We start from the raw sequence: 26875 nt of genomic DNA, 5'->3' as shown, positions 1-26875 counted from the left end.
TTCAGCGGCAGTGTGTGGGAGGACGAGGCGTGGAGGGGGCTGGGAGCCCGGGCTTGAGGCCGCACGGAAGGGCGGGGCCTCGGGCCCGAGGCGGGGTCTTAAGGGGGGGGGGAGGGAGGGAGGGAGGGGCGGCGGCGGCGGCGGCGTCATCGTCATGGCGGACGCGGCTTTGGACGCCGTGCGAAGAGAGTTACGGGAGTTCCCGGCTGCGGCAAGGGGTGAGTGGGGTGCCTCCCCGACCGCAGAGCAATCACAAGATGCGGGAGGGGCCTTGGGCTTGCCGAGAACCGGGTACCGGATCCGGGTGCGCCCTGGTTCTTCCTGGGCCACTGGCACCAGGGTGCACCCTGTTTCTTTTCCTCAAGGGGCGCGGAACCTCGTGCACGTGACTGGTGGCCGGCCCCTCTGTGCTCGCGCGTGTGTCGCAGCCCCGTTCCCCAGCCCTCTGGGTGGGCCCTTAGCTCCCCTCCTTCCGTGTTCCCGCACTTTCGTGGCTGCTTGGGGGGACTCTTCACATTATTCCCAAGACCCGGCCCAGTCTTTACTCTGGTGGCGTTCTGTGTTTCCCACCGTCAGCTGGCACCGAATACTCGGGGCATTCTGTTGTTAACCTTCCCACCCTTCCCTGTTGTGAAATCTTTAAGGTTTCTCCCTCTCTGAACCCCTGCTGGATCGCTTCCTTCAGGAAAAGACTCCTCCAAGCTGCGAGCATTGCAGAGCTTTGGGAGAACTGGAGGCAGCTGTACTGGAGATCCCTGGCTCTTCCCCTGCTTGGTTTTTTACTTTTCTCTCTCATTCTCTTCCTTTTCTCTTTCTATTTTTAAGCAATATCTTATCACTGAATAGTGACATGGGCACATGGTTTAAAAAACAGCAGACTTACAATGTAAAGTAAGCTTCCCTCCCATTCCAGGCTCCAGTACGCATCCTTCCAGAAATACTCTGTTCATATCTACACACAAACCTATGACTGTATATCTCCCTTTTTATACAAATGGTAGCTTGTTAGACACACTCTTCTGTACTGTGTATCTTGAAAATCGTTCCATATCACTCTACTTCAGTCTTTTTCAGTCTTTTCCATCCCTCCTGTGTACTAATGCTGTAATTTACTTAATCAGCCCACTATTGGTAGGCATTTAGGCCATTTCCAATCTATTGTTTTCAATACTGCAACCAATACTTTGAGTGTTCGTTTAACCAATACTTAGTAAGCTCTTCAGTGTGCCAGGCTCCATTCAGTATGTTTAGGATACATCAGCGAACAAAACAAATCTCTACCCTCGTAGAGCTTACATTCTAAGTGAGGAGACAACCATAGGCACACTAAATGAGTAAATTATATAGTAGAAAAAAATGGGTTAGAAGATAAGTGCTTTGGGGTAAAAAAGTAAAGCAGAATGAGGAGGCTCGGGATGTGGCGTGGAGGGCAGGTTACAAGTTGAAATGAGAAGGTCAGGGTAGGCCTCTTTGATAAGGCGACATTTGAGCACTGGCTTGAAGAAGGAGGGGAGCAGGGGAGCTGGGCAGACCTCTGAGAAACAAGAGCATTCCAGGAGAGGGCACACGGGTCAGATGCCCTATGGTGGGAGTGTGCCAGGTGTGTTCAGGGATCAGTGAGGAGGCTGGTGTGCCTGGAGCAGAGTCTTTGTGCACATGTGTGTTTTTGTTGGTTAAATTCCTAGCAGAAGAATTGTTGGACCAGAGGAATTGTTTGGATCCTTTTTGAAATTCTCACTTGGAAGCCCCAGGAGGGAATAGTGGCCATTCTCTAAAGGAAATCTATTAAAACGGTGAAAAAGTAAAACTGAAATAAAGGAAATCTATTAAACGGTGAAAAAGTAAAACTGAAATAATTACAGAAAGTACAAAGGGTTAAAAAAAAAAAAAAAAAGCAGTGTCCACTTATTTTAAGACTCCTAGTAAGAATAACAGGGAGATTTATTGAGCCCCACCAGGTGACTGCTTAGATGGGCTGGCATGACTGGGAAGGCCCTTTGCCAGATTCCTCGCCCTTGCTCCCTTATCTATCTGGCACGTTCCGTCTTGCCTCTCGAGCCAGTGAAGGAAGCATACTTCCTTTTCAGTTTTCCGGTGTCCACCAGGGTCTTCCCGCTCTGTTTCAATTTTTGATCTAAAGACATTTCACTTTCCAGCTGATTGCAAGGCCCAGATGACCGGTGTGGAGACGCGGTCGTGAGAGAGAGCGTGACCTCGGAGGTGAAAATGAGTGCAGTGGCTGTTGGGATAGGATGTAGTAACCACCCACTGGGGACCAAGACATTCAGGCTAGACCGCAAGGATGAAAATAACACAGCAAAGCCTACGCCCTGTATAAAAGCCAGGAGGAGGGCATTCCAGTGTGAGTGAGCAGCAGGATCAACGTTTGGCACCACCTGAGTAGAGCGTGTGCTGATGGGCAGGCACCAGACAGGAGGAAACCGGACTGGAAAAGTAGGTTGGGCCTCATCACGGAGTGTCTTGAATGTGTGTGCCAAGGCTGACTGTATTTTGTAAGGAGCAGTGGTAAGCCGTCAAAGGACTTTTTACTAGAGGTGTGACAAGATGAGACTGTATTTTAGGAAGATGACTGGGGCCAGGGTGGGGGATGCTTTGAGAAGGAGTGGAATTAAGCCAAGGAAACCAGTTAGTTCACTGCAGCAATCATCCAGCCAGGAGATCTTGGAGACTTATATTCAACCATTAAGCAAATATTTACTGAGCACCTACTGTGTGCTAGGTCCTGGGGGGTACATCAGTGAATAAGACAAGCATCCCTGTCCTCATGGAGTATACATTCTAGCAAGAGAGATCGATAAACAAGTGGAATAAGTAAAATATATAGTGTGTTAGATAGTGAGAAATGACAGAAATAAGAAGGGAAGGGGTATAAAGATTGTTGGGGGCAGGTTATAATTTTAAAAAGGGTGGCCAGAGAGGGAAGCCTCATCAAAGTGACATTTGAGGACCCAAATGAGCTAACTTTGAATGTGGTTACCAGCAGAGGAAAGGGGTATGTGTGGCTTGAGAGACATAGGCGGTAGAATCAACAGGACTTAGAGGTAATCAGTAGGATACCAGGAATGAGGGAGAAGAAAGAGTCAAAAAGAAGAGACTTTGGGGGCTTCCCTGGTGGCGCAGTGGTTAAGAATCCGCCTGCCAATGCAGGGGACACGGGTTCAAGCCCTGGTCCGGGAAGATCCCACATGCCTCAGAGCTGCTAAGCCCGTGCGCCACAGCTACTGAGCCTGCGCTCTAGAGCCCGCAAGCCACAACTACTGAGCCCGCAAGCCACAACTACTGAGCCCGCAAGCCACAACTACTGAAGCCCGTGCGCCTAGAGCGCGTGTCCTGCAACAAGAGAAGCCACCGCGATGAGAAGCCTGTGCACCGCAGCAAAGAGTAGCCCCCGCTCTCCGCAACTAGAGAAAGCCCGCGCGCAGCAACGAAGACCCAACGCAGCCAAAAAATAAATGAATAAATAAATAAAGAAGAGATTTTTGTTAAGGGTGACACAGGGCCCCTATTGACCTCTGCACAGGTGGCGCACCACACAATCTGCCCAAATGCACATGGCAGCCCTGGGTGTCTGAGGATGGTGATGCTGTTCGGTAAGACCAAAAGACAGTTCAGCCCTTACTTTTCTTCTGATGGTTTTGTGTGGCAGCCTGTCTCTCCAGTTAGGTTGTAAGCTTCTTGAGATGATGCTCGGATCATCCCTTAATACCTCCACGATGGCCCAGCCAAGTCCTCAGCACATTTTAGGTGCTCTCCAGAACCTTGGCCACCCATACAAGCGTTGGCCTTGGGGCCTCAGCTCTACTCATGCTGGAGCTCCCGACACTGCCTCCATGGCTGCCTTTCCTAATGGACGCCAGGAGGTTGGCCACTCCGGAGTAGGAAAGCCAGGGGTTCACTGTGCAGGGCTGGACGTGGCCCCCTGGAGGGTTTGGATTGTGTGCTGAGCAGCAGCCCGTGGCCCTGTGGACTTTAGGGCCCATCCTGGTGTGTTTATGGGTGTTTCACACTTTCTCCTTTAAATTTCCCTCCTCGTTCTTCTGTTCCTGGTTGTCCAGGGTCCCTTGGTCACCTATAGGCATTGCCTGGTGACACAGTGAACTGCCCAGAGAGGGCACCTCTTACGCAGGCAGCAACTGGGTACCGTTGGCCTCAACCCCCTTCCCCCGCCTCTTTCTCTCAGAGCTCAGCGTGCCTCTTGCTGTTCCCTACCTGGACAAGCCCCCCGGTCCGCTCCACTTCTGCCGCGACTGGGTCTGCCCCAACAGGCCCTGCATCATCCGAAATGCCCTGCAGCACTGGCCGGCCCTCCAGAAGTGGTCCCTCCCCTACCTCAGGTGGGGGCTGCCCTGGGCGGAGTGTGGGCGGTGCTTTGGGGCATCTGGGCTTGGACTGAACGGCCATTCCTCTAGAGCCACAGCGGGCTCCGCGGAGGTGAGTGTGGCGGTGACCCCAGATGGTTACGCGGATGCCGTGCGAGGGGACCGCTTTGTGATGCCTGCCGAGCTCCGCCTGCCCCTGAGCTGTGTGCTGGACGTGCTGGAGGGCCGAGCCCAACACCCCGGGGTCCTCTACGTGCAGAAGCAGTGCTCCAACCTGCTCACCGAGCTGCCCCAGCTGTTGCCTGATCTGGAGCCCCACGTGCCCTGGGCCTCTGAGGCGCTGGGTGAGTGGAGGTGGGGCCCCGGCAGGGAAGAAGTGGGAAGGTGGGAGCCAGCCCCGCTTGCCGCTTCTCTCCCCTTGCTGGTGACGGCCCACGCTCTTGGCTCCACAGGGTCAGCTCCCTCGGCCTTGACTTCATTTCGATGAACTACTGAAGATGGCTGCCCTTCCTTCTGCTCCAGGGGACAGAGGCCCCTCGCCATGCTCACCCACCTCTGCCCCTTCTCCCTGCCGTTTCCCTGGGGCCCCTCTGCTCCCCGCCCAGGTTCTGGCCCAGCATCACTGTGGTGGTAGTTCCCAGTCTGGCCTCTCCTAACTCGCCCTCTTTTCCTCTGACCCACAGGAAAGATGCCTGATGCTGTGAACTTCTGGCTGGGGGAGGCAGCTGCAGTGACATCGTGTAGGTGTCGGGAATACAAAGGTGGGGAGGAGGTTGTGGGGAGGGAAGGCGAGGCGGAGAGTAGAAGGCTGGCCTGAAGGGAAGTCGGACTGATTGATCTCTAAGATTTCTCCTGGGATTCTGGGGCTCAGGCATAACAGAGGGCCTTCCCCAACAGCTCAGGTGGGCGAAGGTGCCCGCGGCATTGGACGCGGGGGACGCTGTTTCTTGTAGGTCCCTAGAAAGCAGTGAAGGCCAGCTAAGTCAGGAGGTAGACTCAGAAGAACCCTGTTTGTGCAAATTCCCCTCTTGGCGAGTGTCAAGTCCCTGGCAGGCAGAGATCTGAGATGCCCGAATGCCTGCCGGACTCCTCTCCTTGGCATCCCCCTGAGCCTCCTCTGACTTTGCGTGCTCTTCTGTCACACCGTAAGCTGTCTTGGGGTGCAGGGCCCCAAGTGCGAGTGTCTGCCCCCTCCTGTGCCCTGCCCCTCCTAACCCTGCCCACTGGGCCCTCTGTGTCGGCAGTGCATAAGGACCACTATGAGAACCTCTACTGTGTGGTCTCGGGAGAGAAACACTTCCTGCTGCATCCACCCAGCGACCGGCCCTTCATCCCCTATGGTAGGGGATGCAGCCTGGAGGGGCCGGGGAGCAGGTGGCCCAAAGTAGAGGGAGGGCAGTGGGTAGCCCTGGGTGGGCTGGGCCCCAGGCCTGAAGTGTGGACACAGCATCTCCACTGCACTAGGACTCCTGGCCCTCTTGCCCCTGCACCCAGGGAACAAGTGGGAGTGGTGGGCAAGCTCCAAGCCCTTCGAGGGTGCCCACAACTTTCTCCCTCTGGCTTCAGAGCTGTACACACCGGCAACCTACCAGCTAACCGAAGAGGGCTCATTCAAGATGGTGGATGAAGAGGCCATGGAAAAGGTGTCTGCCTTGTTCCTGGGCCCCGGGAGGGGGGAGGCAAGGAACCTGGGCTCTGAGAAACAGGCACAAAAGAGATGGGGAGGTGGTGCTTTGCTCTGAAGAATCCCTACGTCTGGGCCTCCCAGTGCCGAGCAGGGCAGGGCCCATGGTGTTTACCGAGGGCCTGGGGGCTTTGGGCCTACTCCCTGGAATCTGTTGTGTTCCCAGGTGCCTTGGATCCCACTGGACCCCTTGGCTCCAGATCTGGCCCAGTACCCCAGTTACAGCCAGGCCCAGGCCCTTCACTGCACAGTGCAGACCGGCGAGATGCTCTACCTGCCCGCCCTGTGGTTCCACCATGTCCAGCAGTCCCATGGCTGCGTGGCCGGTGAGGGGCTGCCCAGCTCACCGGGGGGTGGGTGGGGACGCTTAGGTTAGAAGGGGGACCCTCGTGCTCCGGTCTCCATTCTCTCCACAGTGAATTTCTGGTACGACATGGAGTATGACCTCAAGTACAGTTACTTCCAGCTGCTCGACTCCCTCACTAAGGCCTCAGGCCTCCACTGACCGAGCCCTGGTGAACATCACCAAGGACAGCTCATGGAAAAGGCCGTGCCCCTCCCAAGCCAGTCACCTCGAGAGGCAACCTGGAGTCAGAGGCGCTGGCTGCTGGCCCAGCTGGGCTTAGGGTCAGCTTCAGAGGATCGGGAGGACCAGGAGGTGCCAGGCAGGTCTGGGTGTGGGCTGCCAGGAAGCTGGCGCACAGGTGAGGCAGCAGCCTGTTCTGGAAGAGGAGTGGGGTTCAGGTGCGGCACCGCCTCTCCCCGGCGCCGTGACCTTGGGCGAGTTACTGCCTCACAGCATCAGTGTGCTGTCTGTAAAACAGAGATAACGACGGTTCCTACCTCATGGCGTGTTGGCGACGGTATCTGTAAGGATGGCATGGGCCTGGCACGGAGGAAGCGTTCAATAAAAGGCGGCTATGATTCACGTGTGCTAAGGCTCCCTCGCGGTTGCCTTCCGTGGTCTGGCGAGGGCTGGAAGGTTCAGGTGAACATTTCAGGGTGACCCTGATTGGGGGTGAGGGCTGGGTCCAGGCCGGGGCCTGAGGAGCTCTCTGCGGCCGACACCTCTCTGTCCCCGGCCGCCGTCACAGCCTCTCTGGGGCAAGCAGGCCGACCTCAGCCTTGCTGTCACTCTGTGGCATAGAACTCGTTGACTCAGGGCCTGTAAAGCTCTCGTTAGCTTCGCTCTGGCCTTGTTTGCTCTCCTCCTCCAGCTCCACGGCAGCTGGTGGGGTCTTGTTCCCTAAAGGTCGCCCTTGTTTCCCTCACAGCAGGCACAGATAGGAGGGGACAGAAACCCCTGTCCCTCCTGAGGCTGTCGCCCTGAGGAAGGAGCGGGTCTCTACACTCGCTGTCCCCACCCCGCCCCGTTGCCCCAACCTGGCCCTGGGGACGGAAGAGCCCCCTTCCCCGGCCGCCACCCAGCACCCAGCACCCAGCACCCAGCTCCAAGGTGGAGGCAGCCCAGCACGCGGCTTTGAAGGGCTGTTTCACAGAACAAGCCACAGCCCTGCCGGCTCACGCTGGGGCCCGGGGCGCTCCCCTCAGGTTGGCCAAGCGCTTCAGTGAAGACGGGGCGGTTCTGTCACGTTGGCACCGGGAGGCTGTGGAAGGCCCTGGGGTGGGGGAATGCGGCTCGTGGGTTTGCTGCCGCTCTGGGGCCCGCTCCCTGCCTTCCAGACCTCAGCAGCCCCTTCAGCCGTGCCCCCAGCCAGACCCCCACGGCCTCTTGCTCAGCCGCTGACGGCGAGCTCTCCTGGGGGTCCCTCCTCGAGGTCCAGGCAGGGAGAGCAGGGCTGTGGGGCCCAGAGGGCGGTGGCTGGAGAGGATGGGTCTCTGGGGGTGCTGAGCCCCATCGCGAGGGTATCAGTGGCTCTGTGTGGGCTTAAGGTGTCTCGTCTCCTGGACGGGCGGCTGGTCCGGGAGTGGGCGTGGGGCTTGGGTGGAGCGGAAGCAGTGGGCAGGAACCAGGGAGGAGCTCGGGGCCTGCTGGGACATCCCTGGCGCTGGGTGAGAAAGCTGACAGTTCTTAGTCCTGCAGGTGCTGCTGTCATTCCTTCCTCCCGAGGACACTCTGCCTCATGGCTCTGGTAAGACCTGCTAGGGCACTGGTCCCTGCGCGGCCTGGTTAATGCTGTTTCTCGAGGGGGCTATGGGCTTCTCCAGGTGTTTGCCGGCCTTGGACAGGGCCAGGGAGCAGAGGCCAGGGAAGAGGCAGGGTCTTGTGAAGGAGGATCATTCTGTGTTTTTCCTGCCCTAGAAATGGGCTCCAGGCGGAACTCCCTGGCACTGTGGATTTGGGCCCTGAGAACTCAGGCTCCCAGCTGCCGTCCTGGGGCCCCAGAGGAAATGGCCGCTCTGGTGTTCTTTCTGACTCAGTTGCTTGGGTCATGGGGGCCTCAGGGCTGACAGTGCTGGATGAGCTTTTCCAGCTCTGCCCCTGGACTCCGTTCCATCAGGGCCCTTCTGAAGCAGGGCTGATGGCCAAAAGGAAGACTCGATTAGCACAGGGTCTACATCCCCATACCCAGGGTCGTGGGTTTGGATGGGGCCACCTGGGGACCATCTTTAGCCTGACCTTGTAGGACCTGGAAGACTGAACAACCTATGGGTGGTCTGAGCTGATAATTGCTGTCCCTAGCCTAGTGGAGAGCCCATTTCCAGAATTGTCTTCTGGCCAGGAATGCAGAGTACGGGAAGCAGCTCAACCAGGGGGACCAAGGACAACCGGGGCCCTGACATACCTCTTCCCTTCCCTCTGTAGCCTTATATCCACACCCCCCTTTGCTGCCCTGGGGGCCCCCTGCCACCCAAGACCAGCCTCAAGGCTGCTTAGTAAAGGGGAGCCAGGGTTGTGGGGTGGAAAGAGTAAGGATACTGTACCAGGAACTGGAAGCAGGTAAGTGTGGGAGTTGAGAGCAGAAGTCGAGCTAGCCTGCTCCAGTCCTGGCCCTGGGTCTCGGGCAAGCAACTACTTAGCCTTTCTGTGCCTCTGTTTCCTTGTGGGGTTGGTCATAATAAGTAGTCCTCGTGCATAGGGTGGTTGTATGATTAAATCGAGTTAATCTACGTGAAGCCCTTGGACCAGAGCTGGTGCAAAGTGTTGTGTAAGTGTAGGCAGGCCTCATCAGGAAATACCGTAGCCGCCTGTTGGCTCAGGACTCTGGTGGGTGGAGGACAGGCCTGTGGTTGGGCAGGGCTGGTCCTTCTGGTTCAGGATTAGGCCTCAAGGTGTCACCCCAGCCTCCCCTTTGGGCCCATCAGCCTGTAGTAAGCCTGTTTCTCTCTCTCTCCTCTGCAGGCAAAGGTGCCTGGGACCTGCTTGCTCACCATTCATGTCCTGCAGGCCCATGGCCTGCCCTCCAAGGACCTAGGTGAGTGCTGGGCCCAGAGAGGGCAGTGGTTCTGCAGCTGGCTTCAGAGTGGGGCGGGACAGTGGGAAGAGACGCGAGTAGGGCTGGGCGTGCGGCGGGTCCCAGAAAGGGTGCTGAGAGGAGGTAGTGGATGGAACGTCGAGGTCAGGCCTGTACCTCCTGCCTCCTGACCCAGCCCCATTCCCTGGGTCTCTAGGTCTCCTGGGGCTGCCTGTGACGGAAGGATGTGGGCTCTGGGCGGCTGGGCTGGGAAGGGCTCTTGGCCAGCACCGGGCGCTCCTTCTTCCTTCCCACAGTGACTCCCTCTGACTGCTACGTGACTCTGTGGCTGCCCTCGGCCTCCAGCCAGCAGCTCCAGACGCGCACGGTCAAGAACAGCAGAAACCCCGTCTGGAATCAGAGCTTTCACTTCCGAATCCACAGCCAGCTCAAGGTGGGCAGGCATCAGCCTGGCCCTGCTCCCTGACCCACCCCTGTCCCACCCCTTCTTCCTGCAGCCCCCTCACTCTGTTCCCCTTTCAGAACATCGTGCAACTCAAAGTCTTTGACCAGGACCTTCTGACCAAGGATGACCCTCTGTTGTCAGTGCTGTTTGACGTGGGGACTTTGCGGGCTGGGGAGTCCCGGCGTGAGAGCTTCTCGCTGAACCCTCAGGCAAGGCTGTGTGCAGGCAGCGGAGGGCTTCAGCCCTGGGGAGGGGATGCTTTGGAGGGTAGCCAGGTACATGGCTTTCTTCTCCAGTGAGTGGTCCAGGCTTCCCTGGCATCCCAGAGGCCTCTGTCAGCGAGGAGCTCCTGTCCACCAAAGAGCAGTCCTGTCCCCGACCCTCTGTCTTGTCCCCTAGGCCAAGGGCAGCTTTCTTGGAGCAGTCCAGGGAAGGTGGCCAGTGGCTCTCCTCGCCACTGGGACCGCAGCAGCCCAGGTGTCTGGGTTGGGACCTACACACACACGTACTTCTCACCGTTTCAAACTTGCTTCTTTCTCTCTCCAGGGCAAGGAGCAGCTGGAAGTTGAATTTCGGCTGCAGAATCTGTAAGTCGGGCCATGGGGCAGTTCCCGGGTAGGAGTGATTCCTTCTGGGCAGGACAGAGCCCAGCGCACCCAGAGCTGACACCCTTCCCTGGGAGGCATCGGGGTGGAGGAGGAAAGCCCAGGCCTCCTTGGGGGATGGGAACCTGGGTTCTCACTAAGGGTCACTGGGGGCTCTTTCCAGGACCGACTGTGCTGAGCGCCTCGTCAGTAATGGCATCCTGGTGGTGAGTCTAGAGCCCCTCCCTCGTGCCCTCTGCGCACCCTTCTCCCCGGGCCTGAAGCTTGGGCCCACCACGGGGGTCGGGTACCGCTGTTGCTGGGGGGGGTGGGGGCGGGGCCGGCTGGGATTTTAGTTCCAGAGGCTACAACCCCAAGCAAATGTTTGGTGACTCAGGGCCAAGGTAAAAAGGTGCTGAGGAGCAGGAACCAGGGTGTTGGGAGGGTGGCGTCTCCAGCAGGGGAGGGGCTCGAGTCTGAGGGGCTCTCTTAACGACCCAGGCCCGGGAGCTCTCCTGCTTGCATGTTCAACTGGAGAAGGCCAGGGGCCAGCAAGGTGAGTCCCCGAACCACTGGGAGAGCTGCCGTCTCTCAGCACTTGTCTTCCCCTTTCTAAGGGGACCCTGGAGGGAACCTTGCACTAGCTGACCCCAGCTCTCAGCCAGGAGCAGGGGTGAGGGGACGAATCCATGCTGGGGCTTTTCCCTTTAGTCCTCAGAGGGGCTGTGGTGGGACCCCATCTCCCAGCCCAGGTCTGAGCCAGACCTCCATCTCAGTGGGGGGGAGTGCCCCGCCCCCCCCAGGCCCCTTAGGCAAGACAGGGGCCTCTGTGGGCTGAGATCCCATTCCCAGCCTCTCTGCTCTGGTTCCTGTTTCCAGGGTCAGAGGGCAGAGTTCAGCTTGTGGTTCCCGGGTCCTATGAGGGTCCGCAGGAGGCCTCCGTGGGCGCCGGCTCCTTCCGCTTCCATTGGCCGGCCTGCTGGGAGCAGGAGCTGAGTATTCACCTGCAGGTAGTGGGACGTCCCGGGCGCTGAGGCCTGCAGAGCCCTCCCCCCTCCTTCCCTTGGCACCTCCTGCCAGCCTGTTCCTCTGCTCACCCCGAGCCCCCTCCCCATCAGTCCCTGGCAGCGTCAGGCATCCTGGGAAGTGTGGGGTTGATCTCAGCCTCCTGTCCCCCTTCCGGCTACTTCTCTGTCACTCCCGGGGCAATTGGTGAGGCTTTGCTGGAATGGAAGGGTGGAGATTCTTAGGTCCTCTTCATCCTTCCTGCAGGATGCACCCCAAGAGCAGCTGAAGGTGCCTCTGAGGGCACTGCCCTCTGACCAAGTGGTGAGACTTGTCTTCCCTACATCCCAGGTACTGGTCACCCAGAGGAAGAAAGCCAGATGCACGGGTGGGGCTGGGCCCAGGCCCCAGGCCTTGAAGGGCTGGCCTGCTTCTGTAGCGGCTTCTGTCCTTGGGCCAGGCCCTGGACAAATGCCAGGCCAGGCTCTGGGAGAGGAGTTCTCTGAGCATCCCTGTCTTCAGGCCTCAGGCCTGGCCCCTGTGGAGATGGCTGGCGCCCAAGGGAGCATGGGGCTGTCATGGGACGTGGCTTGGGCTGGGTTGACGGCAACGGGGTGTCCCATCTTTGTGACTGGAGGCTTCATGGTTTTCAGGAGCCCCTGATGAAGGTGGAGCTGAAAAAAGAAGAAGGGTGAGAGGCCGGCTGGGCACTAGGAAAGGTCACGGGGGACAGCAGCGGGCACTCAGCCTGGAGGAACGAGCAGGCACGGGGCGGCCCCTAGCAGGCTCGACCACCGTGAATCCTCTCTGAGATGCTCAGGGGTTTGCTCCCACGGTGGGGCCTGAGGTGCGGGGGCCTTGGCAGATGAAGGCTCTTCCTGTTAACGTTTTACATGCATTCCTGGTTCAGTCAGAGGGGTGTGTGTCTAGCCCAGTGCCTGGCATTTGGGAGGCACTTGATAAATGTTTGGCTGGAAAAGCAGATGGCAGGTGGGACAGTGATTAGAGGCACAGAGGGGGCAAGGAAACCAAGAGGAGTGCAGTCGCGTCCCTTCGGGGCCTCAGTTAACCCTCAGGAGATGGGAGGAGCCGCCTACACTGGCCCTGCACATGCCTGGGGGGCGCTAGCTCCCCACCATGAAGAGGTGAGAGCACCATTCCTGTCCCCTTTAGAGTCATTTTTGGGTGGGTGAGGGAGAGAGGCTGAGAGGAGGAAGTGGATCGATGGCGTTGGGTCCCCCCCAAGCCTCTTCAGTCACCGCTTTCCTGGTCCTGTGAATCCGCTGTGCTGCTTCCCCAAGGGTGTCGCCACCAGGGTCTGGGTTCACCTTCTCCCCCTCACATCCACACATCACACGTCAGTGAGGACACAGGAGCAGGGGCGAGGGTTGGAGAGAGGAGAGGAGAGGAGAGAAGGGTGGCGGCTGGCTTTCCGGGGCAGGCAGGCCGGCCCAGCTTCTCTTTCTCTGACGAGGCCGGGAGCTGCCTCATGGTGCCTTCCTTCCCACCCAGACCAAGGGAGCTGGCAGTGCGGCTGGACTGCGGGCCCTGTGCCGAGGAGCGGGCCTTCCTGAGCAGGAGGAAGCAGGTGGTGGCCAAGGCCCTGAAGCAGGCCCTGCAGCTGGATGGAGACCTGCAGGAGGATGAGGTCTGGGGGCTGGGCTGGATTAGGTGGGCGTCCTCGGGTTCAGTGCTGGATGCTGGGACTGGTTGTGCCCTAACCAGACCAGAACTGGTGCCGAGCCAGCCTTGGACCCTGCTCTGCTTCCCTCTCCCTTGCTGTTGTCAGGAGCTTGATCACATCAAATGCAGAGCAGTGCATGAGGCCTGGGGCATCAGATCAGCCTGGGGCATCTCCTAGGGATTTGGCCTCTCCTAGAAAGAGGGAGAGAGGTGGCCATGTGGGATAGTTTTGAGGTGACCCTGGGGCTTCAAGAAAGCAGTCACCAGACTCCTTAGGGGCTAGAGGTGAGGAGATGAGGCCTGGAACTTGTCCATTTCTCTTGGAGTTCTTAAAACCAGACAAGCCTGACGCTTGCAAGGCTACTTCCGACTAGACCTTCCTCAGCAGACCTGACTAGAACTGGTCCCAAGAGCCCTGATCAGATCTTGACCAGCCTTAGCTGTGGGTGAGCTGAGTGGGCACTTGGCTTGCTACCTCTTCTTCCTGTGGCTTGGGCTTCCTCTTCCCTAAGGCCTCTCCAAGCCTGGCTGTTCTCTCTTCCAGATTCCAGTGGTAGCTGTTATGGCCACTGGTGGTGGGATCCGGGCCATGACTTCCCTGTACGGGCAGCTGGCTGGCCTGAAGGAGCTGGGCCTCTTGGATTGCATCTCCTGCATCACAGGGGCCTCGGGCTCCACCTGGTGAGCTTGAGTGTAGGAGCCTGGGGGTGGCTAGCTGGGTTGTGATAGGAGTGTGGTGGTAAGGCTCTCTCAGACTCCACTGGCCTCTCTGACCAAACTGGAAGGGGTGGGAGAATGCACGTGTCAGAGAGAAAGGTGCTCAAGGGAACCCTGGAAGGTGTCTTCTGGGCTGTTGTCCTAGCATAGAGAATGAACCCAAGGCGTGTGATGGGGGTCCTTGAGTGACAATCCCCCGGCTTTGGCTTTTCCCAGGGCTTTGGCCAACCTCTACGAGGACCCAGAGTGGTCTCAGAAGGACCTGGCAGGGCCCATCGAGTCACTGAAGATGCAGGTGACCAAGAGCAAGCTGGGCGTGCTGGCCCCCAGCCAGCTGTGGCGGTACCAGCAGGAGCTGGCTGAGCGTGCGCGCCTGGGCCACCCGCCCTGCTTCACCAACCTGTGGGCCCTCATCAACGAGGCGCTGTTGCATGACGAGGTGTGGGGAGGGGCGCGGCCTGGGGGGCGGAGTGGGGCTGTTGCCGGGGGATGGGGGCAGCCAAAGGCAGGGCAAGGTCCAGAGGTGGGGAGCGGCCCTGGGCCGCAGGGGCTGGGAAAGGCCCCAGGAAGCCCTGGCTTTAGGCTCACACTACCTTCCCTCAGCCTCACGACCACAAACTCTCAGACCAGCGGGAGGCCCTGAGCCGTGGCCAGAACCCTCTGCCCATCTACTGTGCTCTCAACACCAAAGAACGGAACCTGACTACCTTTGAATTTGGGGGTGAGTAGCTCCAGAACCGTGACCTGTGCTCTCACAGTCGTCAGGGTGAGAGGTAGCCAGCCCTGTCTGTGAAGGTGGGTGTTAACTCCCCCTCTTCTGGGCCAGGTCCCTTGCTTTCCAGAGCCTGTCATCCTATCTGAGTCACTCAGGCTTTGGGATGGGGGCAAGGGCCGTGGGTCCCACGCTCAGGGTGCCAGCAGCAAGGCTGGGCCTCCTGATCACGAGTCTGCCTGACGCGGGGCCCGTGGTGGGTGCCTTGGTGCCCGAGGGGCCTCAGGCTCTGGGCCCCATGGTGAGGCTGTGTGGCTCTTCACAGAGTGGTGTGAGTTCTCCCCCTATGAGGTCGGCTTTCCCAAGTACGGCGCCTTCATCCCCTCTGAGCTCTTTGGCTCCGAGTTCTTCATGGGGCGCCTGACAAAGCGGCTTCCTGAGTCCCGCATCTGCTTCCTGGAAGGTGAGCGGGTCTGGGAGGCGGGAGAAGCTAGGGTTGTGGGGAGAAGGGGCCTGGGCGAGGTGGCGGGCTTGACTGTCCCAGCTCAGTCACTGGGACGTTTCCTGGTCCCAGACGGGCTGTGGGGAATGGTCTGGGTTTGGTGAGGTGGGGGACCCTCTCCCACTCGGATCTCCTCCTCAGGCATCTGGAGCAACCTGTACGCAGCCAACCTACAGGACAGCTTGTATTGGTCCTCCGAGCCCAGCCAGTTCTGGGACCGCTGGGCACAGGCTCAGGCCAGCCTGGGTAGGTGCCCGGGCTCTTCCCCGCAGGATGGGAGAGGCAGCCAGTGGGCCTGTATTTGGGGAGTGTGGGGTGGCTCTCTCCTCCTTTGTGAGTCCACAGAGGCTGGAATAAAGGGTCCCCGTTTCCCCCATTCTTGACTGCAGACAAGGAGCAGGTCCCCCTTCTGAATATAGGAGAGCCTCCCACAGCGGCCAGCAGGATAGCTGAGTTCTTCACTGACCTTCTGACACGGCGTCCACTTGCCCAGGCCACCCACAATTTCCTCCGTGGCCTCTCTTTCCACAAGGACTATTTCCAGCATCCTCACTTCTCTGCCTGGAAAGGTATTGCTTTTCTCCCCTGCTCCCAGCTCCCCAAACTCTTCCCATGGCCACCTGAGCCTTGGGTCCCTGGTCCAGACATCTGCACTGTCCAATCCCTTGGCCCCAATTCGTTTGAGTTCAGTTCTCTGGGTGGCTTGGAGCGGGAGCCCCTTTTCCTCTCCTTACGTTGGGGTCAGGGCCCATCTGTGGAGCCTCGGGAGTTGAGGTGCTGCTTTGGCAGGAGAGGGCAGGAGCCGGATGGTAGAGCCTCCTTCTAAAGCAGCAAGGAGCTGGCATTAGGCTGGAGGGGCTGGTGCCTTTAGCACCAGTGACAGCTGCTCTCCACCCGATCCCCACCCCCTAACTTTCCAGCCACCAAACTGGATGGCCTCCCCAACCAGCTGACACCTGCAGAGCCCTTCCTTTGCCTGTTGGATGTGGGCTACCTTGTCAACACCAGCTGCCCACCCCTCCTGCGGCCCACACGGGACGTGGACCTCATCCTGTCGCTGGATTACAACCTCCATGGAGCCTTTCAGGTGGGTAGCGGGGAGGCTTGGGAGGTGGGGGCAACGCCAGGCCTGGCCTCAGCTGGCCCGACATCCTGACTCTGGAGAGATCTGCTTTGGAGTCTGGTTTCTGGGACAGCTTCCCTTAGGGGCTGTGACAACGACGCTGTGAATGAAAGGCTGTGGATTCTGTGAACTCTCCCCCAGGGGAACTTACTCTGCTCAGGAAGTTGGCGTGGTGGGAAGCTGGCAGTGTTTTAAAATGTATTTTATTTTGAACGTACCTGCACCCTGTTTGGTCCTGAACCCCTGGGACTCCTTGCTCTGAGTTTCCGTGTTGGTCCCGTGAAGGGTTTTGTCTCCCAGTTGCAGAACCTGGGCGTTGTTGTTGTTAGCGGCCCGGCTCCGTTGACACCAAAGGGGCTGCCATAGAAGGGCTGCCAGGTTTAGAACATTTACCCCAGCCTGGCCTGCTGGGTCCACTAGCGTCTGGCTTGGCATCTGGGCACTCAGTCCCACGTCTTAGCAGACCTCCACGTTCAGGCAGCCCAGCGTGGAGGACACTGGGAGCCCACGGACCCATCCCGCTGATGCCTCTTCTGCCCACCCTGCAGCAGCTGCAGCTCCTGGATCGGTTCTGCCAGAAGCAGGGCATCCCGTTCCCGTCCATCTCACCCAGCCCCGAGGAGCAGCGCCAGCCCCGAGAGTGCCACCTCTTCTCAGACCCTGCCCGCCCTGACGCCCCTGCCGTGCTGCACTTCCCGCTGGTAAACGCCTCCTTCCGGGAGCACTCAGCCCCAGGTGAGCCACCACCCTCTGGAGCCCTCCTCTATCCTCTAGGCCTCCACCCACGTGACCCCAAACCCGCCCTCCATCCCCAGCGAGGTCTCCTCCCATGGCCGGCCTGCACTCTCTCCACAGGGGTCCGGCGGACGGCCGAGGCGCAGGAGGCCGGGGAGGTGAACCTGTCTTCATCCGACTCCCCCTACCACTACTTGAAGGTGACCTACAGCCAGGAGGACATGGACAAGCTGCTCCGCCTGACGCACTACAACATCTGCAACAACCAGGAGCAGCTGCTGGAGGCCCTGCGTGAGGCCGTGCAGCGGCGCAAGCAGCGCCGGGCCGAGTGATGGGCAGGAGGATGCCATGCCACGCCCCAGCCCCACGGCTCCCTTCTTGGCCGCCTTGCTGCTCCGGTTGAGTTGGGGTGGAGACCGTCATCACCAAGTTCAGAGCCTCTGGCGGTTTGGACGGCCCAGTTGTGGTCGCCAGCCCTCTGAGGGGCTCACGAAGGCGCCCAGCACCACCCAGACGTGGCACTGAAGCCACCAGCACCCCTGCCACGGACACCCTGGGGTAGGTTGAGGGTTTTAAACAGGGGCTGGGACCTCGTCTCCATGATGTGGCTGGAGAAGATTCAGAGGTTCTGTGGCAGCGGGGTAAGTGGGGCAGTCTGGGCCAGATTTGTGTGCGCACACAAAGCCCCGTGACCTGGGTGTCCTTTCCCTGCTACCTTGAGTAGCTGTACAGAGTGAAATAAATAGAGCATTTTATGTATTACAGAGGCCCATACAAATGTGAGGCATTATGGAGATTACTGTCATTGCTTCCAAGAAGGGACAGGTCATCCCACCTCTTGGTTACCCATGGCAAGGACTGGTTTAGGAAACAAAACCTCTCCCCAGGCACCTTATAGAGCTGGCAAATCAGCTTGGGCTTCCCCTGAAGAGCAGGCTGTGAGCTCATGGCAGTGTCTACTCCACTCCGGCCCACTTGTTCCAAGCAGAGAGGTGGCCAGTTTAGCCTGGGGGGCGGGTCTTGCTGCTGCAGCCCTGGCCCTGACCAGGTGACTCGCAGGCAGTGACAGCCAGCACCCCTGTCTTTCTCACCCAGGGACTCAGGCAAAGGGCTGCTTCCTGTCCCATGATTAATAGGGGTGGGCCAGACCTGGGATCAGATGAGCCACAGACAGACCAGTGCTAACGGCGTGACTTCAGCAAGCTGTGACCTTGGTGGGGCCTGTCTCCTAACCGTCTATTCCAGAAGTTGGTCCCAGGGGCCTGATAGCTGGGTCTCCTGGTCCCCTTGAGGGTGTCCTCGCTTGTAGCCCTGAGGTTTGGTGCCACCTGCAGGTTCACTTCAGGGCCCAGACCTGTTGGGAGAACAGGGAGGTGGAGTGAATTTAGGGCCTAGCTTCCCCAGAATCTTCTCCAAGCACTGGTGCCCCCGGCCTCTGCACCTCCTCCTAACATTGATGTGGGATGTGGCTACTGGGAGGCAGCTGCGGGAGGGACCGTGATGTGCGGGGGGATGGGAGATGACTGGTTCCCATGAGCCAACTCACTACCTCTGTCTGCCCTGGGCATGTGGCTGGAGGCACAGAGCAGAAGAAATGGCTGCTCTGATGACCTTAGAAGCCACCGTGTCCTGGATAAGGCCTGTTGACTCAGCAGCACCTCATCTGAATCATAAATTGGAAGCTGTAGGCCCTGCAGGAGTGGATAATTATACCAGACACCACAACTGGCTGCCACCCCTGCTGTGATGTGAGTGATTCCTCAGGCACAAGGCTGTGTGTGGAGTCTGTGTACTGTGTCATTGTGTGTAGGTCTGTTCTGTGTGTGAACCTGTGTGTGGGTCTTGGGGTCTATGGGTGTGTGTCCGGGTGACATCCTGACTTCCGGCCTCTCCGGGATAGTGAGGCTCCTCCCCTTCCCCCCTGGAGCAGGGACCTGGCTTGCCACTCCACATCTGACACCGAGCGCTGGGGAGAAGCAAGCCAGGGTGCGGCCCAGCCCTCGGGGGAGCAGAGAGCCATTCCCTCACCCTCTGCAACCTGGCCCGGGGCCCAGGGTGCAGGGGAGCAGCAGGACCTGCCCTTGGCTGTAGCTGCCAGACGGTGCAGCCGGCTAAGGGGCAGGGCCTCAGCTCACCCCGCCGTTGGGGTCCAGCAGGAGGTCCTCCCGGCAGGCCAGCCAGGCCTCGGCCTGGTCCAGCCCCTGCTGCAGCTTCTGCAATTGCCAGCTCCCCTCACAGCGCTCCCGGCGCAGGGCCCAGGCCTCCCTGAGTGCCCGTGGCCGACCGTCCAGCTCCTGCAGGCACTCTTGTCATCTGGGGGGACGGGGCGCTGTGGGTGAGAGGCTCAGGCAGAGCCATGGGGTAGGGCAGGGCTGGAGTGCCCAGCAGAGGTGTCGAGGGAAGACCGTGAGGCCTGGACCCTCCCCGTCTCTGCCCCCCTCTCTCCGCCCCCTGCCTGGCCTTCTCCTCCCGCTCAGGGTTCCGAGGCCTTGGGTAACTGGGCTGTGTGCCCAGCCCCAGACCCACCTCTGTGCTCGTACCTCTCCAGGGACATGAAGTGGCCATTGTCCACCAGCTGCTGCCCTTCCTGCTGTACATTCTGGGCTTGATGGCAGTGCCCCTTGACTTGTTGCCCCAGCTCCTCAAGCAGCTCCAGGAGCCGCTCGGTCCCAGCCACATCCCCAGCCAGCTCCTCTGAGGACAGCAGCCCCTGCTTCTCCTGAGCCCATGCTCTGCGGGGCAGGGAGGAGAAGGTGCTGTCAGGGCCAGGAGGGCAGACTGGGGTGGGGGGCAGGGCATGAGCTGCATAGGGAGATGGGGACTATAGCCCCCCAAAGAGCTGGGGTGACCCCTGCCCTGCAGGGCAGAGCTGAGCCAACAGCCGGGGCAGGATGCCACCTATAGCAGTTCCCGACAGCGTCTGAGGAAGGCGTGGCCCTGGGCAGCCTCCTCCAGCTGCGACCCCGCTCCTGGACCTTCGCATTCAGGGTGGCCCAGGCCTCCTGCACCTCAGCCAGTTGCTTGGCCAGGTCCTCCTGAGCCACAGGGTGTAGCTGGCCCAGCTGGCAGGCCTCCATCTGCACCTGGGTCACCTCCTTTTCCATTGCTGCCAGTTCCCTCTGCTGCCAGAACACAGGATCAGGCCTTACCCCCTGGCAGCCCGATGCCTGCTCCTCTTCAGGAAGCACCCATCCTCTTGAGAAGTCCACCTCCACAGCCTGGGCATGCAGGCCCTCCCTTCCCACCTCTGGGGTCCCCTTACCCAGGGGAGCAGGGCAGACGGGCAGGCCACGGGGCGTGGACCCTTACCTCCAGGCATCTGTGCTGTTGCTGCAGGGTCTGCACCGGCGCCGGGCTGCGGCCACAGGCATCTCTTGCCACCAGGGCCGCCTCCTCCTGCATCCAGCCCCGGAGCTCAGCTGCCGCCTGCTCAAAGCCGCAGAGCTCACGGGCCATGGCCAGGTTCTGAGAGAGGAGGGAGGGCCTGCTCCGGCCAGGGTCCTCTCTCCCTGGAGACGAAGCCTCCCGGGCCACTTCCTTTTAAACAAGGAGGTGCATGGGGCTTGGTGACTCGTTCGTGACCACCGGGTACAGGAAATGTCCCAGATGTGGCAGCTGCTCTGAATGTGTGATGTTACTGATGACGGGGTAGGGCCCTGGGGGATTCTGTGAGGAGAGGGTCTTCAGTGCCCAACTCATGAGAGGGGCAGAGGTGGGGGCTCGGAAGCAGGTGGGAATGAGTCCACCGGAGGGAGGAGGTTGCTTTGGGGGCATCTGGCCGAGATGAAGGGGGTCGCCTCAGGAGGCTGCCTGGCCAGGACGCTCAGAGGCGGCAGCCCTGGGCTGCAGGCTCTGTCAGGGGCTCGGGGACCTGGACTGCTTTTCTAGAAACTGCCAGCTGTGGCTGACAGCGAAGGCCGTGGAGAAACACTGAGGATGTCCTCAGCACACACATCCACTCAGAGCATTTAGATGAGAAGAGTGAGTGGCTGGAGCGATCTTGCCCAGTTAGTGTGTGTGTGGTGAAGGACAAGAGACCAGCGGGGCCTGTGTCTTAATAAACCTGAAGCCTATGTTTGGAGGGGGCTTTGGGTGGGGGGGGCGGTCAGGAGCTGGCCAGACATGCTTCCTGTTTCTCCCTGGAGGTGTGAGCTGCACCAGGGGGAAACCGAATCGGTGGAGAGACTCGGAGAGGGCTGGAGGTGGAGGACTTTGCGACTTTTGGTCTGCTTGGCAGTGTGAGTTGGAGGCAACCACCTTGCTCCACACACAGACACACAGACACATACACATGGCGGCACTGCCTGTCCCTGGCTCAGGCAGAAGACACAGCTGTCCCAGCCCCTTGGCTGCCCCTGGCTGAGACTGGGGGCACCTACCTGTGTGTGGGCTTTCACTGCCCGGTCCAGTCTCTCCCAACCGGCCTCGATGTGACTCCGCTGCCCTTGAATCTGGGGAGAGCACCTGGGTGCCGCCCATTCCAAGGAGCCTGCCTGCTTCCGCGGGGCCTGCACCTTGGCCTGTCCCAGGCTCTGAACTTCCTTTCTGAAAGCATCGAACTTCTCTTCCAGCACCTGCAGGGTGTAGAGCCAGGGAGGTCACTCTGGAGGTGGCGTCCAGCAGCTCTCAAAGCTAACGAAGGGCTCGGCAGTATCTGCCACTTCTGACGTCCCTTGGCCCTGCCTCTAGGACCACAGGGATCCTCCCAGAGCCCCCCACTTCCTGTGTGGCCCCCTCCCCCTTCTCTGCCTTTGTGGGCCACTCAATCTACTCTCCTCCAGGTTTGCTCAGGAGTGACTCACCTTGGCCTCCAGGTCCTGCCTGTAGTCCTGGGACTGGGCAGTGGCCACCTTGCTCGCCAGCCAGGCGTCCAGGAGCAGGGCCTCCCGCTCCAGTTGGTGGAGCTGCAGCTGCTCCCGAAGGCCTTGCTCCCTGCCCTCCGCTCTCTGCAACAGCCCTGAGTGGGTGTCCCTCACCGTGAGCATCAGGGCGAGCAACCTGGGGCTGCGGCAGGAAGGACAATCCGCCTGGAGCCCTTCCTCTCCAGGCTGGACCGGCCTCGCGCCTCTGTAGGGAGAGCCTCTCCCTGCTCCTGCCTGCTCCTCCCTATTTGGGCCTGGCTCCAACTCACGTTTCTGGGTTCTGCCCGCTCTCGAGGAGGGCTGCTGTCTGCTGCAGCCTCTCGATGCGCATGCTGAACCCCTCCAGGTCTCTCCTGGTGGCCTCCAGCCACCGCAGAAAGGCCTGCGTGGCCTCGGCACTCTGGCCCATATCCTCGATGTCCCGTTCTTGAACACAGCCCCGTTCTTCCAGCCAGGATTCTGCCTCTGGGAGCTGGGGTGACATAGAGGACAGGTTTCCCTGGGCGATGCCCTCCAGGGCTCCCAACTTTGAGTTCACGGCCTCGAGATTTAGAGCAGTGAGTGGTTCTCAACTTGGCTGACGGGGATCACCTGAGAGTTTTAACAACTCGCTATGCCTGGCTCTCACCCCTTAAGATTTGGATTTGGTCTGGAATAGAGCTGAGTGTCAGCACTTCTTAAAAGTTCCAGGTGATACTGATGTGAAGCACTGATTGAGAATCATTGGTTTAGAAAAAACAGCAAAACCAAACCAAACCAAACCCAGTGGGCTGTTTCCTGGGAAACATGCTGAAGGAAGATCTTGGGGGCAGGAGACAACTTAGTGGAGGTGACAGAAGATGCACAGAGAGCCCGGAGCCCCACCTGGGGGTTACCTTCCAGCCCTGCCTACTCTCTGGGTGTCCTCATGACCAACCCCCGCCCTTTTGTGCCCCGTCACACCCTCTCACCTCCATCAGGGACTGCTGGGCCTCCTGAGCCTGCTGCAGCCGCTGTCGCCTCTGCGCAGCCTCTGCCTGCAGGCGGCCCACGGCATCCTCCAGCTGCCGCGCCCAGGCAGCCACGTCGCGGGCAGCAAAGTGCCCAACCTGCACCAGCTCACGCCCTGTGCCCACCGCCGGCCGGGTCAGAGCCTCGTGGCTGCTCATCTCAGTCTCCAGGTTCTGCAGAGCCGGAGGAAGACGGGGGATGCTCCTGGGTGCTCCTTGGGGGGCCCAGAGTCGCGTCTCAAGCCCGGTGGGATCCCACAGCTGCCCCCAGAGAGAACCCTGCCCCTGTGACCAACAAAGAATCCAGGGGCCCCCAGAGCCTCCCGCAGGCAGAAGCTTCCAGCCCCAGAGGCAACTGATGACAGCCCCGCCCCTCCCGCTGGGTCCACACCTGGCACTTCTCCTGCAGGCGCTGCAGGGTGCTAGGGCTCTGGCCGCAGTCCCGGGCGGCCGTCAGGGGCAGCTTCTCCTGCACCCAGGCCATCTCCTCGTCGGCGTCCCTGAAGAACTGCAGGAGGAGGCTCCGGGCCTCCAGGGCTGTCCTGCGCTCCTGCAGGGGCGCCCGCTGGCTCTCGAACCTGCAGCAGTGGAGGGTGGGCCCAGGGCAGGGGGCACCCTGGTCGTCAGGATCAGGGCCACACTGTGACCCGCACACCAGCTCGCCTGCTCTGTGCCCCTCACCGTGGGCAGGGAGGGCCCCGAGGAGCCAAGCCGGGGGGCACAGGGGAGGAATGGGTTTACCTCTGGAGCAGCTGCTGGGCCTGCTCTTCCAGGTCTTGAGCCAGGCAGTGGCCTTCCCCGGACAAAGGCCTGTGTGGGCCCGGCCTGCCTGTCCAACTCTCCCTGAGCCCCCAGGAGCTCGTCCAGCCCAGGCTGCTCTGGGCCCCCGACGCGGACTCTCAGTTTGAGCTCCACGGGCTCGAGCCACTTCTCCAGTTCCTCCACGCTCCGCCGGAGACACAGGGCCTGGGGCAGAATGTGAGGTGGGCACGAGGGGGAGAGTCTAGAGCTGCACCCAGCCCGCTCAAGGGCCACACAGCCTCACCTCACGGGCCTCCTGTAGCTTGGCTGCCTTCCTCTGGCAGTTGGCCTGTAGCTCCTCCCAGAGTTCTCTCAGCTCCTGCAGCCGCTCCTGGATGGTCTCTGAGGATGCGAGGCCATCCCGCAGCAGCCTCTGCCCCTCCTACGGCCACAACGTGGCACACACCTCGTGGACTCAGGACTGCTGGTGTCAGGCCTGTCGTGTTGGCTCCAACCACCAGCCCCACAGCTGCAGAGTCTGTGTGCTAGCTGTGTGATCTTGGGCAAGTTCCTTAACCTCTCTGAGCTCATTTTCCTCATCCATGTAATGGAGATAATAATGGGTATTTTGTTTAAATGAGATCAAACATTTCAAATACTTAGCAGGGTACTTTATATCAGAGAGAGGCAGCCTGGGGTCAGGGCCTGCCCTTTGCAGGTGGAAGAGGGTAAATTTAAAAGGTGCTATACTTTGACTCCTACACGCACAGGACTGCTAGCTACATACCCTGACTCTGTCCTCTGATGTCTTTCCAAGAGAGCTGTTAAAACTATCACGCCAAAAGACCATCTTTAAAATTCTTGAAAAGGCACTATTTTTGGAGAGGGTGCCCAGGGAAGCCACTGCATCTCACGGCCCTTTGGTGTTTAGCGCGGTGTCTGTATGCGGAAAGCACTCGAAGGTCGGCCATCCACGGCTGTGATTCAGAGCCAGCTGCCAGGGCTCTGTGGGGTCACCCCCTGCTCTGGCCTGTAAGCCCATCCCTGGTCCCCAAGACCTTAACGTCTGCAGCCTTTGCTGGTGGTGTACACTCGTGTCCTGCTCGGCCTGGAGATTCTGCTGCCACCACGACTGTGCCTGCAGCCGGGCTGGGGCCTGCCAGCCCCCTTCCAGGACCACCAGGTTCTTCTCCCTCAGCCATGCGGCCACCTGGGCACTGGGAGGAACAGGCTCTGCTGCCTAGGGCTCTCCTTCCCCCTAACCTCTGGGCTGCCCCGAGGAAGAGCGGCTTGTTCCGGGGGCAGCCCCTCCTCTCACCACAACCACTCCCCATGGCGGCCAACCTCGTAGGAACCCTGCAGGGAAGCCTGCAGGGAAGCCTGCAGCTGCTCCTCCAGCTGGCGGTGACAGGTCCTGGCTTGCTCCAGGAGTGCCTCTTTCCTGCCGGAAGGAGGGTGTCAGGGGCCTCAGGTCTGCTCGCTGGGACCTGGAGCTGCTACGGGTGTGTGTGTGCGCACATGCATGCACACACATGTGCATAGGTGTGCCCTTCCAGCTCAGGACAGCCTTTCTTGTGTATCAATATACCCTGAGTCTGTCTCCTCCTGCTGGGGCTGCTAAAGGGTGTGGAGGGCAGAGGAGATGCAGAGAGTCTTGATGGAATGAAAACAGCCCCCTAGAGGATGCCAGAAGCCTGAGAGGGAGGGGGTCAAGATGGCACTGTCCTGGGGGACAGCCGGGCCTGCCAGGAACCACCTAAGGGGACTGGGTGGGGGGCAGGGAGTGTTGACAGAGACCAGCAAACCAACATTTTCCATCTGTCAATCAAAGACCTCGGGTACCCAGGTGGGGTCCACCTGCAGGGAAGAGGAGGGGACGGCCGCCAGGGCACCAGCCCAGGAGCCACAAACACAGAGGGCCCTGGTGGGCTCTCTGGGAAGGACGGAGACCCCCGCCAATCTGGGATCCAGATTTTGGCCAAATCTGCCTTGATCTAAACGTCTGAGGGGCTGGACGAGGCAGCTGAACCAGATGGGCTTTTACGAGAAAAAAAGGCAGAGACTGGAGTCTCATAGCTGTGCCGGCTTCAGTTAAATGAGCCTAAGAAATATGCCGACACCCCTGAGTGCCAGGCACGACACCGGGACATCAAGGATTCCTTTCTCATCCTGACCACAACCCTAAGAGGCAGGTATTTCTATCCCCTCACTGTAGACATGAGACTCTGTGAGGAATCTGCCCCAAGTCCCGCTGTGAGAGGGCAGCGCAGAAACTCAGCGCTGTCTGGCTAACTGCTGTGCTCTAGTATTGCCATTTCATGAGGTCGTCTCTCTTTTAGTTTCTTAAGCATGTGCTTCTTTTTAAAAGTCCCCTTTATCTCAGCTGAGTGACTGTGTGCTGTTTGATTCCATAACAGGTTGACACACTGCAGGGTCAGGAGCGCTGGGGCCCTGGCATCTGAATTCAGCCCTTGGACAAGCCTGGTGAGCCCAGGCTAAGGGATACAAGGGCAAGGGAAGAGCATGACGCCTGTGCCAGCCCACCCACGGCTCCCGCAGCCAGAGCCAGAGGTACCTCAGGAGCATGGCCTGGCACCGGCCCAGGGCACCCTGGGCCTCGGGCTGTCCACCCTGGTGCAGGCTGCGGGTGGAGGCTTCCAGCGCGCTGATCTTCTCCGCCTGTGCCTCCAGGTCTCGCTCACGCATCTTCTGCTTCCACAGCAGGGTTTCCACGTCAAGCAAGGAGTCCTGGGAAGCGATACTGTCTACAGGGCTGCCCCCTCCCAGTCCCAAGCTATCTACTTTCCTACCAAACACATCCCCCCAGTCCCTCAAGGCTGTATCTCGCTTTAGGGCAGCGATTCTCAATCAGGAAAGGCATGGGGGATAAGGGTCAAGTGTTAGAATTTCCAGGGCAGGTGGAGCTCCTCCACATAACAGGGACACCCTCTCCTCTGCACTCCCAGTAAGGCTACGTCAGCACAGGAAACGGCCCCTGATCATTCTCTGAGGACCCCCCACGAGTCAGGCTTGCCTGCCACAGGGGTTGGGACAGTTGTGGGAAAAGCAAACCTCTGGGTGTAAGGAAGTGAGGAGGGCAGAGGAGAGAAGGGTGTTGGGAAGGAGGCAAGAACGCGTCAAGGGCCACAGGCTCACCCTCTGAGCTCCCACAGAGGGCCCAGCCCCAGATGCATAAGAACTGCCAGCGATGGACGGGTAAGCCACCGCTCAGTGACCGACGTGCTTGAGGGTCGGGTGATGCCCTTGGCCTGGGGAGCTCTGGCAGCACTGGCTGGTTTGATCTCTAGTGCTGCCCTGGCAAACACTCCCTCACTCCTGCTGGGCACCTACCCCCAGACCCTCACTGGCTGGGCAG

At 59.8% G+C, this 26875-nt stretch overlaps 2 protein-coding genes across 11 annotated transcripts; both read left to right on the top strand.

Moving 5' to 3' along the window:
* The first annotated feature begins 134 nt into the window (after positions 1–134).
* JMJD7 (jumonji domain containing 7) lies at positions 135–6952 on the top strand. Of its 7 annotated transcripts, XM_057542627.1 has the most exons (10): positions 138–218; positions 2157–2454; positions 3542–3611; positions 4202–4355; positions 4431–4684; positions 5024–5080; positions 5585–5680; positions 5907–5983; positions 6191–6350; positions 6441–6952. In XM_057542627.1, exons 2-10 carry the CDS (start codon positions 2416–2418, stop codon positions 6527–6529), a joined length of 996 nt encoding a protein of 331 aa, XP_057398610.1. In that variant the 5' UTR covers positions 138–218; positions 2157–2415; the 3' UTR covers positions 6530–6952. The 7 variants fall into 7 exon arrangements, with proteins under 7 accessions (XP_057398613.1, XP_007180405.2, XP_057398610.1 ...); XM_057542628.1 differs by lacking the exon at positions 3542–3611 and having other exon boundaries at positions 4439–4684; XM_057542631.1 differs by having other exon boundaries at positions 2157–3611; positions 4439–4684.
* Positions 6600–17669, top strand: PLA2G4B (phospholipase A2 group IVB). 4 transcript variants are annotated; one of them, XM_007180348.3, is made up of 21 exons: positions 6600–6728; positions 8069–8117; positions 9329–9401; positions 9698–9834; positions 9924–10055; positions 10393–10433; positions 10615–10657; positions 10932–10986; positions 11310–11440; positions 11703–11786; positions 12089–12126; positions 12948–13083; positions 13663–13799; positions 14052–14274; positions 14439–14556; positions 14873–15010; positions 15191–15295; positions 15439–15618; positions 15970–16136; positions 16721–16907; positions 17028–17669. In XM_007180348.3, exons 2-21 carry the CDS (start codon positions 8109–8111, stop codon positions 17237–17239), a joined length of 2346 nt encoding a protein of 781 aa, XP_007180410.2. In that variant the 5' UTR covers positions 6600–6728; positions 8069–8108; the 3' UTR covers positions 17240–17669. The 4 variants fall into 4 exon arrangements, with proteins under 4 accessions (XP_007180410.2, XP_007180409.2, XP_057398609.1 ...); XM_007180347.3 differs by lacking the exon at positions 6600–6728 and adding an exon at positions 6903–7012; XM_057542626.1 differs by lacking the exon at positions 6600–6728 and adding an exon at positions 6939–7012 and having other exon boundaries at positions 7299–8117.
* Positions 17670–26875: the final 9206 nt, after the last annotated feature.

The sequence above is a fragment of the Balaenoptera acutorostrata genome, chromosome 3 (genome assembly GCF_949987535.1).
Source record: "Balaenoptera acutorostrata chromosome 3, mBalAcu1.1, whole genome shotgun sequence".
Classification (NCBI taxonomy): Eukaryota; Metazoa; Chordata; class Mammalia; order Artiodactyla; family Balaenopteridae; genus Balaenoptera; species Balaenoptera acutorostrata.
Note: the sequence above shows the minus strand (reverse complement) of the source record. Positions and strands in the feature narration are given on the sequence as shown.